Source organism: Littorina saxatilis, linkage group LG17 (assembly GCF_037325665.1).
Source record: "Littorina saxatilis isolate snail1 linkage group LG17, US_GU_Lsax_2.0, whole genome shotgun sequence".
Lineage (NCBI taxonomy): Eukaryota > Metazoa > Mollusca > Gastropoda > Littorinimorpha > Littorinidae > Littorina > Littorina saxatilis.
In genome coordinates, this window is record NC_090261.1 from 37,928,382 (window position 1) to 37,940,754 (window position 12,373).

Genomic DNA, 12,373 nt, shown 5'->3' on the forward strand with positions numbered 1-12,373 from the left:
CTCTGCGTAGTCGGCTGGACGTTAAGCAACAAATAAACAAACAAAAATCTCAAAAACTTCAGAGAAAATGGGAAAAATGTGAAAAATAGCTGTTTTTTAGGCAACATTTATGGCCCCTGCGACCTTGACCTTGAAGCAAGGTCAAGATGCTATGTATGTTTTTTGGGGCCTTGTCATCATACACCATCTTGCCAAATTTGGTACTGATAGACTGAATAGTGTCCAAGAAATATCCAACGTTAAAGTTTTCCGGACGGACGGACGGACGGACGGACGGACGACTCGGGTGAGTACATAGACTCACTTTTGCTTCGCATCTGAGTCAAAAAAGCAGATCACTGCTTATACTCTATTACCCTCGTTAAATGAGGAATTGTTCTTGTTCTTGTTCTCTCTGTGACACACACACACACACACTCACACACACTGCAGGGCCGGACACTGGGGGTCAGGGGGCAAAGCCCCCTGAAGCTGATGGGTAGGTCATATTCTGAGATAGGAAAATGGTCGCTAATTGCATGAAACGGCATAAAATAAACAATAATAAATGTTTTAAATAAGTGAGGTACATGTTTAGGCTGGGGGGGGGGGGGGGTTATGGGGGTTGCGCAACCCACCCCCCCCCCCCCCAGCCTAAACATGTACCTCACTTATTTAAAACATTTATTATTGTTTATTTTATGCCGTTTCATGCAATTAGCGACCATTTTCCTATCTCAGAATATGACCTACCCATCAGCTTCAGGGGGCTTTGCCCCCTGACCCCCACAAGGGGCTCTGCCCCTTGACCCCATCCCCCTGGACCACCACTGGCAACCCCCCCCCCTCCTCTTACCCTAGTCCGGCACTGCATTGTAGTGCAGATTCTTTAATTCACAATGATCATCACAGTGTCTCTGACCTACCCAGCCAGCATGATTCTGCGTGACGCATGCGTTATTTCTGCGTTTTTCATGCGGGGATGCGTACGGCCTCGTGACACCTTCGCTTCGCGCGCGTTACTTTTCGCCAACTTTTACGCAGATTGTCGCATTCGAAACGACTTCACCACGCAGTGTTTAGCACGCATGGATTCAATGAAAAGGTGATTGCAATTTTTGTTTTTCCTAATTTTATACCGTGGGTTTATGCATTTACTTCATGAAATAATTTATTATATTTTATGTTATTAAAAAATATTTACTTTTAAATTTTGGTTATGAATAGTTATTCTTCTTCAAAAACTTCTTCTTTTTTTTTTAGAAAAAAAATTGCATAAAAACTTTCAATCCGTTATTTTTCAGTTTATCTTAAGACAGTTTCGGTTAAAAAAAAAATGCATTTAAAAGTTTAATAAAAATATTTTTATTTTATGTAATGGTTTTCCCATTTAATTTTTATTTAATCATTTTGTTATTACCAACATTTATTTGCTTAATTGTTATCCTGATTATTTTTATCTTAAAATAAATATGATTATTTTAATTTGTATTATCATTATAATTGTTTTAGCATGTATTATTATTATTGTAATGGGGATTTGGTATTGTTGTAGGAATCAGCTTTCCACAAAATAATGTCGTGGACAAATCTAGGCAAAGCATAATAACATTATTATATGAACAGAAAAGATAACTGAAATCTATATGAACACCCATAACAAAACGATAAAAACATTTAAAAAATTCAGATTAAACAAAAAAATGTAAACTAAAGTAACTTTGAAACTAATTATCTACTCAAAATAAAGGCTGATGTTAATGGTTACATAAAATTTGTTCTCAGCATATTTTCATTTTATTTTATTTTGCTTTGGAAGAAAATCTCTATGAAAGTTCAATTTCAGGGGAGACAGTTACCTTGACTGAAAAGAGCAATTTATTGAAGTTATTTCCCTTGTCTGTCAGAAAATCAGACAATCTCCAACTTCCTGTTGGCAAGAAGTCTGTCAAATCCACATTGTATCGGCGTTTTTTTGCTTTTTCTTCATATTGACTTGTATTTTTGACTTGCTTATTGGATGCAAGGTAATCTTATCCTTCTCTCTGAAATGAAGATTGACTTCTTTCAAGAATAGGTAAGTTGATCAACTGAAGGAAAGATTTGGGAATTTGAATTTTTGATAGCTCGCGGCTTCGGCTTCCGAGTTTGATGGCAGAGAGAATTTCTCACACTTTCGATTTTTTTTTCGCCTAGAAGAACACTGTTCTATTCATTCATGTTTGTTTTGTCTGAAAGATGGATGAATGAACTAACTTTTCCAAAAACATAAAGTTGATTGATGCAGTGGTTTGTTTTTAAGGAGTTGTGGAAGAGTGAAAATACCATCCGAATCCCGATTCGCGGGTCGCTCACGGCACCATAAAAACTGAATTTTCGTTTATCATTTTATGTCTCATTGTCTGTTTCTTGGTGAACTTTGGTTGGTTCCTAATCTGGTCGAGTCATTGCGGCAGCAGTTGTCAGGAGCTTTAGTAGTAATACTAATAGGCTCTTCATATATCTGGTTTTTTTTTATTTGTATCTTTTTATTTTTCCACAGATGTTCAACTTTCAGTTCCGCATACTGACATAGACTCATAGTCATAGTGGAATATTCTGTGTCTGAGTCTCGGAAAAGAGAAAAATTACCCTTGTTCCCGAGGCATGCATAGACTAGAGAGGCAGGCAGAGGCTGTGTCAGCGTGTGCAGTGATAAAGTTGAAAAACAGATTTTTTTAAAATAAAAATAAAAAATACATCACAGAGAAAATAAATATACTAATTTAGTGAAATTGAGATGCTTATATTTAATCATTAATATTCCAGTTTTGATGTTTGCGTGTTACTGTTACTGTTAGGTTTGGGAATCAATGTGATCCTATTTAACTTCCAAGTATTTATTTTTTCAGAAAGCTTTGACTTGAGTATGACGGTGCTCACTGCTTGTTTGAACTGAAGGTGAAGAAAGCTGAGATGGACAGTGACCTTAACACCGCCACCGATGCCAGTAACGCAGACTGTCGTTCCGTCCCGGCAAGGTGAAGATGAACAGGTATGGCTCGATAGCAATGAGTGTCTCATTCAGAGTCATTGATAGTGACACTGACAGCGTCTTTTTGTTCTGTGACTTTGGCTTATTTTGTGTTTTATTCTTTTAGTTATAACCAGATGTGTCAAACAAATTCAGCTGATCTCTTTTACTGTTTTAGTGAAACAAATGTATTGTTTCCAGCAAAGGGAAAAAAAATCGGGTGGGGGCGGTTGGTCGATTTTATTTTTATATTTAAATTTTTATTTTATTTTAATAGTTTTATTGATGTTTGTTTTTAATTAACACAGGCATCTCATTGATGAGAAAGTGTGAACTGTGTCCGCGGGATGCCAGAGAAGAGTAACTTTTCATCCAAAGTCTGCAAAATTGAATTTAAAATTTAACCTTTTTGATGAATATTTTTGAATGAATACAAAAAGTTCTAGTGTTTGGAGGAAAAGTTAAGGTCAGTTCAACTTTAAACAAGGATTTTTAGTGTGTGTTTGTTCTTCTGTCTAAAAAAAAAAAAAAAAAAATCTGCTTGAAGTAAATACACACAAAAATTTTCATCTCCAACTGCTGAGTCCCTACATCTTTTTACCCCATCAAATGCCACTCTGTATGCCCCTTTAAAAATTGATTGCAATATATATATATTCCTCATCTTCTCCTGAATTCAAAAATATAGAGATGTCACGTTTACTTTGAACATTTGCTCAGCTCAGATTGTTTTTTAGTGCTGATGGTTTCTTTTCAGGCCGACAGATTGTCTAAAATATGTATTGCTTCATGTAAATGACTTTTTGTTCTTCTTTTCTTCCATTCAGCGGACACAAGACTACGAGCAGAGCAGAGCGGCAAGATAAACATCAGTTCTTGCTGCTGGAGAAGGTTCTACAGGAGCAGATGGACCTGATGCGACTAATTTAGTAATTGGTTGCCAAAGAATCATGGTGGAGCCAGAGCCTGTGCTACTGTTCGATGGAGTCATCTTTTTACTGTTGAGTGTGGAAGATGTTGAAGGCACATGATGGATCTGTCGAAGGAGTGATCACTGGTAGGTGGCTTTGAATGCTATTGTTGAAGCAGACCAGTCATGCCTGTGCTATTTTCCCCAGATAACTGTAGCAAGATCTTGTGAGAGTGACATGTTATTGTTAGACGCTCTTTAGGCTTTAAATGTTACCTTGAGTGTGTGCTTTTTGGAGGATGCCAGATGTCATCACGGTTCACGGGTGTATCTTAACTGTTCATCAGTTCTCAGTCATGACCAGTTTCCCATTATCCTGGGAATTCATGCAAGGTTTATGCGTATTGGTCACATTTGTGAATTTAACCAACACATTTTGATGATAAAACTATGCTTATGGGTACGCACAATGATGGGCCTCTTTTTCTCATGTGGGGTGCGGAAAATGCATGCACCACTTTGTTTTCTGTGATCATTGCATCTGTGAGAAATAATGCAAATATTGCTCTGTGGCCAGAGCTGCCATCTGCTAGGTTTTCAGGGATGTAACAGAAATTGCTACGCTGTTTCCTCAAGTTCAAAATTGCAAGTGCTACACTCAAGCAAATAATCACAAACATGCAACAGTGCCTTCTTGTGAGTTCTGATTCTCACTTTGTGTAGGCATCGGATTATGGGTCAGAAAAAAATTGTCCACACTGAATAGTATCACGGTTGACGCTCTCTTCTAACTATGTTTGTGCTTTCCAAATGAAGGTTTGTGAGATAGTATTGAATGATTGATGCGGGTCACCTGAGGTGTGTGATTACATTTTATGACAATGCTACACTCAATCACCATTTGCTCTTCTGAAAACTTTTTTTTTTAAAGCAAGTGCGATTATTGATTTTTTGCTCCAGGTGACAGTATGATGCTTCCAGATTGAATTGTTTGTATGTGAAGAAGAGCTGTCTGAATATTTGATTTTTGGAATTCAGTTGGCTTGTTTTGTTTGTTTCAGATCCATGACCATGAGCTCGGTGTGGTTGGTGGACATGAACTAAAGACGACTACTGATGCTGTGATGACGAAGGTGTTCCATAGGCTACACGGTTGCTGACAGGGGGCTCTGGGGGAGGGCAGGGAAAGAGACCATGGTGTACGCTGCGACTAAAAGCCATCGACAGTGAGTTGTTTTTCATAATTTGTAAAATCATCCTGGTCCTTTTAGGAAGAAGATAAAATCCATGTCTACAAAACAACAAGTTATTTCTGTCTCAAATTTTGTTCTTTGGAATCAATTTTAAATTTGCCATGTTTCACATGTGAATGATAGTTGTCAAAGCTTTTACGCTTAACATTAAATTGCTAGAAGCCAAGTTCCTGAGCTCATTTGTCAGTGTCATGGATTTTCGACTACATACGAAATAAGGATGTTAGCAAACGGTATGATGTCGTCACATATGCGTCTGCACGTCACAGTACATGTATTATGAATTTCCGAAGGCCCCCAAAGAAAAAGTCATAGTAAAGGTAACTTTAACCACTTATGACGGGTATACCAGTCATGCGCTTGTGCAGCCGCAGCGCCTTAGGACGGGTAAACCCGTCTTCTCCGTTCCGGGATTTTCCAGAAATGCTACGTCACTGCTGACACACAAATAGCAGCCAATGGTTTGGTAGGATACCTCATTCTCATGAATAAACATAAATGGTGACGCGGTTTTGCGTTTGAAGGCTATTTTCGGCCTTGTCGACAGGGTATGGGAGAGAAATCTCGACTCGTCAAAATGGCTAACGGTGACTGTCGACCGGGCCCTAGTAGGGAAAAACAAAGCCGGACTGACGCTACAGGCGGTGCAAATGATTATGGATACTGACAGGGGAAGGGGGAGATCTTCTTTCGGACAATTCGTTGGAAACAGGTAGATGACAGTGATTATAATCCTTTCTTGGAGCGAGCAAAACAGCCACCTGTGTTTGATCCACAGGCACCGGAAGATGCGCCGGGCTTATTTTTCAAAAGTTCATATTTAAACATCATTATAAGCCAAACTAATTATCATTTCCATGATTAGACACTAAAAACAGATTCTTGGTTCAATTTCCTTTAAAAACAACATAGGTTTTACTTACCTACCTACTGCCAGTTTGAAGCTAGATTTTTTTTGTGAATTATTACACCCCAAACTCCAATATTCCCTGGCAGTCAGGAATGCACATACCCAAGTTTTGATTGGCAGCGAAAGGGTTAAAACAAATATTAGGGTAGGTATTTTTTTTTACTTCTCTTCTAGTTCTACAAGGATTACAATGTGTTGTAATTTCCTAACTCAAGTATAGTTGGTGTGTTGTAAAAGCGTATGGTGTGTATGCAAGTTTGTGTGTCTGTATGATTTTTAGCAAGTTTACAGGCGTCAGGAAATAAACTTGAGACTTTTCTCAAATCAGTGATAGTTGTTTGATGATCTAAGTTCATGTTATTTTTTGTTTTGTCATGCAGAGGCTGTTCCGTGAAGCTGTACGGGTGCCACAGGTCAAGACCTTGAAGACGGCCGTTCAAGACTGGTTTTTGGAAGCCTGTGATAAAAGAAAGAGACAACAGGCCATGGAAGAGCCTTCATGATTTGGTTTGCAGTAATTGAACTTTGTAATCTCTGTAGGCTTATTTACAATGCTAGTTGCAAAAATTTGATGAATGTAAGATTTGACTCGCCTGAGAAATTGCTAGTGAGTAATTGTATTTCACAGTTCAGGTCTGTGTGGCTGATGGGTAATGTACAGAAGAGTCTGGGGTTTTGTTGGACATTATTTAAGCTAAGCTTTAAACTTCACACTCTTCTACAGATGATGTTCAGACATGATGTACCCTTTTAGGTTGTGTCAGAAAGACAGAAGACTAAACTGGAAGTGCTCAACTACCATTACTATCAGTGGAGACGCATGGATGCATTTGAACTTTTCTTGTGGGTATCCCATACTAAAAATATAGAATACATGATTCTGGAAAAGCTGTTCAAGGGCACTTACACACTATATTCGATTTTTAATACACGACTCAAACCTTCAGGCTAAATTAAAATGAATAAAATACAAGTATAAAGAGTTCAGAAAAGAAGAAAACAAAAAGTGAACAAATAGAAAGAAAAGGTTTTAACAATTCCTTGTCATTTATGGGAGTCGAACGCAAACAACCTAGGCAGCTTGAAGGAGACAATGCATGATGCGGGTTTTTGTTGTTCTTTATTATTTTTTGGAGTTGAGTTGAGAATTTAGAAGCGAGACTAGAAATATACTTTTTTTTGTTGTTGCTGTTAAAACCGTTATGATTGGATTTCTATAGATGTAAGTCTTGGTGCACCTGATAAAAATTTAGCCCTTGAATGCAGGCAGTGTAAGGTAAATGAAGCAAAGTTCTCTCCGAAACAGCAAAAAAAATGCATTTCAATTATATTGATCCTCGCCACCTTATTTTGTTTGCTGAGCAGCTGGCCGCTGGAGACTTGTCTATCATTTTGTGAGTAAGCTGCGTGTTTTACATCCATTTTGAGATGGCAAACCTATGTTTTACGCAGTCTGATAAGTTTTTTTTAATTTATGAGTTTTATGTCATGTTTTTTTTTTAAATTTATGAGTTTATGTCATGTTGGTGTGCTTATACATATCAGTGGAGAAGGGGCATTGAATAAGTGTTTCTTTTTGATATCATTGTTCTGAATTTTGACTATTAGCTGGCATTTTACCTTTTGTTTCATTATTGTAGTTGTTACTTTTGTGTAGTGAAACTTGATAACTCACTGCTGCCCATGTCTAGGTTGTGTCAATTGTTTTTTCTTCACTGAACGTACCACTGATTATCAATGATGACATCAGGGTTTTGTTCTGTTTTTTCTCTGGCATTTGAATTTGCTTCAAATCATTGTGAACTTTTTTTTTCCATGCAAAGTTACTGGTATATGTGAATATGTTAACACACTTCAAATCAAAACCTGAAATGTCTCCTTTTTAAAAGTAATTTTTTTAATTTCTTTTATTTAAATGGTACACATTCATATGATTGTCTCCCTTTTTTTTCCTTTTTTTTTTTTCTTTTTTTTTTTTCTCTCTCCTTCTCTTATTTTGTTTTTTTCTTTCTTATTCTTCGGTTTGTTCTTCCTTTTATCTTCTTATCCTCTTTCTCTTGCTTGTTCCTTGTCCCAGTATGCTTTCACGCCGCCCCATCTAATTATTTTGTGCTCCATCCACATCTGAATTTCGTTCAGCTGCCTTGTCCGAAATGTGTGTGGGGCACATATGTATGTTTAATGTCAATGTTCATGTTTCAAGTTCCTTGCTTTGTGAATTGCATACCAATGTTTTATGCAGTCGTGATAGATTCTAAATGTATGTGTTATCCTAGTTTGGTGTACATTGACTGGATTTCGATCCCTGGAGAATGGGCATTAACTAAGTGTTTGTTTGTGATATCATTAGTAATCTGAAGTTCAACTATTAGCTGGCTTGTAGAACTTTTTTTCTCTTTTTGTTGCTGTTCTGTATTCAAACATGTTGATACAACTCACTGCTGCCTATGCCAAGGCTGTGCCAATTATTTATTTATTTGTTTACATCAATGTGATATAGTGACGAGTGTACATCAAAATTCTCTCTTATAAGTTATACTGGATTCTTCACTGCATGTACTACGGCGTATCGATGATGACTATCAGGGTTTTGTTCTATTTATTCTTTGTTCTGCCAATTTGAATTCTGCTTTGAATAGTATTTTGATCATTTTTGTTTCCGTGCTGCTGGTATGTCAAAATGCAGTGAAATTAAAACCTGGAAGTCACAATGGCAATAAGCGAGATTCAAATCTCTCCTTTGTTTTAATCAATTTATTTGACTGCATTTTTGTTTTAGAACTTGTACATAATTATGATCATCTCTGTTATCGAACCTGCACGCTTGACCTTTGTCTTTCTGGATCAATACAATGTTGTGCACTGCCCATTATTTGTTTGTGAGTGCGTAAAGCGGTTGTGTGGTCTGCGTAAAATTGTGTAGGTCAATCGTGACATCTGCGTGGAGAGTGCGTCAAATGCGTGAGAATGCGTAAAGCAATTGTGACATCTGCGTGGAGAGTGCGTCAAATGCGTGAGAATGCGTACAGCAATTGTGACATCTGCGTGAAGAGAGCGTAAAAAGCGCGTAATGCCTGAGAATGCGTCAATAATTTGTGACATCTGCGTGGAGAGTGCGTAAGATGATCAGGACATCTGCGTCAAGAGCGCGTTAAATGCGTAAAGCAATCGTGTCGTCTGCGTGGAGAGCGCATTAATAGCGTGAGAATGCGTAAAGCAATCGTGATGTCTGCGTGGAGAGTGCGAATTTGTCTTGGTGTCAAATAAGCGTGCGCTGGAGGTGCGTATGGTCTGCGTAATCTGAGGGAAAACGAGTGTGTCACGCATGTATTTCGCTTTGCAAAATCGCGCGCGTTACGCATGCGTCCAGTGCAGTTGTTACGCAGAGTTTGGCGACTGCGACACGCATTCGCTGCGCAAAATTTTGCTGGCTGGGTATGTATCTTGCTGAACATATTTTTACACCGAGTAGTACAACGATAACTGGTCAGGTCCCTCCCGCCGATTTATTTACACTAACAACTGCTGTCACTCTAGTATATGTGCTATCCAGTAAATGTGTGGGTGAGGAGGGGGGAGGGGTAAGGGGAAGGGGATGACTGCATGGTGTGAATCTGTATCAGCTAGTGTGCATGATGGTGGGACATGCATACTTGTTATAAACGTGTTTTGCATCCACATATTACTCCTCTGTGTGTGTGAAATTGCGTGTGTGTGTGTACCAGAGATTACCAGTGTCAGTTTTAAACCAACCACAATTACAGTCTTAAATCTTCGATCCAGAAATGATGACCCTAGTTTTTGGGTATCCCGTTCCGTCCGTTTCTGCGTCCTCTTCCTCAACGACCTTACCCAGACTGCTACCACTCCATCGCCGTCGCTTGACAACGTCAGTACCCAGGTTTGGGAGCTGGTCCAAGAGAGACAGCTCTGCTTTGGAAGCCTTCAGACAAGCTGTCAGATGACAGACGGTGTTGTCTCTCTTGTCCATAATTTCCAACAGATCCCATTTTGTGTTGAACAGATTTTGGCGAGCCTCTTCCAAATTATCTGTGGACAGATGAGCCAGACCCTTTGCTGGGCTGTAAAACTACATTTTATTACCTGTACAATTAAACCAGAAAGTCTTAACGGCAAGTTCTAACCCCCTCCACTCCTGCCCCCCCCCCCCCCCCCCCCCCCCCGCCTTTGAAACTGCATTGCCTTTTTGTGAACAGAAAACAGTACATTTTAGGGCTATACTCCGATACCTCTTAACTACTTTTGAAGTCATACCTTCAGGCGTATTGAGACTGCAACTTAATCACATCATGTTCTGGAAAACGACCCCCCTCCACAAACCCCACCTCAGTTCCCTCTCCGGCTGACCCCCCCCCCCCTTCCCCCATTGATACACACACCAACTCACCACTGACTTAATTAGTCCCCACAGATTAATCCCTTGACTGCAATAGCCCGTATCAGGTACGTAACGTGCTTCACTATCCTAAAAAAAGAAAAAATCAATACTCTGACAAGGGACTCGGAAATAAATCACTTTTTATACCGCTGTTTATTGCCCTTTAAACCTTCAAAACACACCTGTTTCGGCACAGCCTGTACATAGATGTCTCTAGCCATCTCCACAATTTTGTTTCTGCTAACATAATATTTATGGTCTGTCTACCCTGTACAGTATGGTCTCTCACTCAATGGTATGATTGTACGTGCCATGCGAGTGAATGTGTGTGTGTGTGTTTCAGCGCGTGTGTGTGTGTGTTTCAGCGCGTGTGTGTGTTTCAGCGCGTGAGGTGTGTGCTTGTTTTACTGTCTTGTGTTATATAAGCCCAGTTTACTTGGATGATTTTTTTTATGTGTGAGTTTAGAGGGAGCGGTCAGCGAGACAGATAGGCAGCAAAGGGGGGGGGGGGGGGGGGGGGGGGGGGGGGGGGGGGGGGGGTAGAGGTAATGCAGGAGGAAGTGATAGCAGAGTCCCGTGGGAACGAATACGGGGAATGGAAGAGAGTTGGAGGGCAGGGGGGGAGGTGATGAGTGAAGCGGGAGAGCATCTGGAATGAAACAATGGTAACAGATAAGGGAGTCCGAGAGAGAGCGAGTATGACGGCTTACTAGTGCCAAAACCTGGGGTTACCCATTATCACAAAATTAGTAATAAACACGTGAAAATGGTATTTTGATAATTACAATTATGAGGTTTTGGCACTAGTAAGCCGTCATAAGCGAGGACCGAAGTCATTAGTAGCAGCGCAGCGGCCAGCAAGCAAGTTCAGCAATTTTTTTCAGTTATGCGAGTGCGAGTGAATGTGTGTGTGTGTGTGTGTGTGTGTGTGTGTTTCAGCGCGTGTGTGTGTGTGTTTCAGCGCGTGTGGTGTGTGCTTGTTTTACTGTCTTGTGTTATGTAAGCCCAGTTTGTCTTTTTGGGGGTCATATATGTGTATGCTTTTGTATGCTTGTTAATTTGTTTGTTTGAAAATGCTTATTAATTGGACTCGCTCCACAGAAAAGTTTAAAACAAATGAATACCTGTTGCCGGATACGTGCGACCCCCCCCCCGCCCCCCCCCCCCCCCCCTCCATGATCTAGGCAAGTCTCACAGTTTCGGTCTAATTCGCATTACTTGTTGTGTTTTGAACATAAAATGTAACTTAATTCTTCCGGCAGTCAAGGGATAAAATTATATTTTGCTTGCCCACGAAAGTTTGCTATTTCTAGGCATCGGAGTGAATAATAAACATACGTTGGTCGATCAGTCAACCAAGGCACCGAACAGATTCAGAAATAAATACCTTTCACACAGACAGATAGCACAACGATCTCAATAAAGTCTAACCTGTCGTGGCGACCACCTCTTGATAACGACCACCTGCCCACAACGGCTACTCAAAATTAACCACAAGATTTCGTCCTATATAATTCACCTTACCATAGCGAACACCTGTCTATAACGACCATTTTTGACTGGTCCCTTGCATGGGTGGTCGTTATACAAATTATACTTGTAATAGTAGCCAGTCGGCAGTGAACACGAAGACGATCGAGGCAAAGAGAAAACAGGATGTGCCTCCCTCACCAAAAGTACATGATTTGATATTTGTCTGCTCGCTATCTTTGTTACTGAATTCACTTACCAGTGCTGTTTTCTTCCTCTCTCTGAATGTCAAAAATGTAACGCTGAACGATCGTCTGCGCGATGTCCTGAAACAAGAAAAGAAACTCCGTGAGAGAAATTCATGGAAAGAAGAGGACAGCAAATCAAGGGGTAGTAGTGGCAAGCACTTCAAATGTTTTCTTTTAAATGAAAAATTACG

General features: G+C 39.7%; 1 protein-coding gene and 1 long non-coding RNA gene across 5 annotated transcripts in view; one reads left to right on the forward strand and one right to left on the reverse strand.

Moving 5' to 3' along the window:
* LOC138952029 (short transient receptor potential channel 7-like) overlaps window positions 1–12,373 on the reverse strand; it is a 69,886-nt gene that overhangs the window by 9,766 nt on the left and 47,747 nt on the right. For 2 of the 4 annotated variants that reach the window (XM_070323605.1, XM_070323606.1), the window contains exons 16-17: window positions 12,194–12,260; window positions 9,819–10,115 (exon numbers count right to left, since the gene is read on the reverse strand). In XM_070323605.1, the coding sequence (XP_070179706.1) occupies window positions 9,832–10,115; window positions 12,194–12,260 (351 nt within the window). In that variant the 3' untranslated portion in view covers window positions 9,819–9,831. Of the gene's footprint in view, window positions 1–9,507; window positions 10,116–12,193; window positions 12,261–12,373 lie in introns of those variants that run through there. The other 2 variants (XM_070323607.1, XM_070323604.1) reach the window with 2 other exon arrangements.
* LOC138952033 (uncharacterized) lies at window positions 1,642–9,459 on the forward strand. Its single transcript, XR_011451285.1, has 5 exons — window positions 1,642–2,056; window positions 2,871–3,013; window positions 3,820–4,049; window positions 4,964–5,128; window positions 6,446–9,459. It is a non-coding gene; the product is annotated as an uncharacterized lncRNA (long non-coding RNA).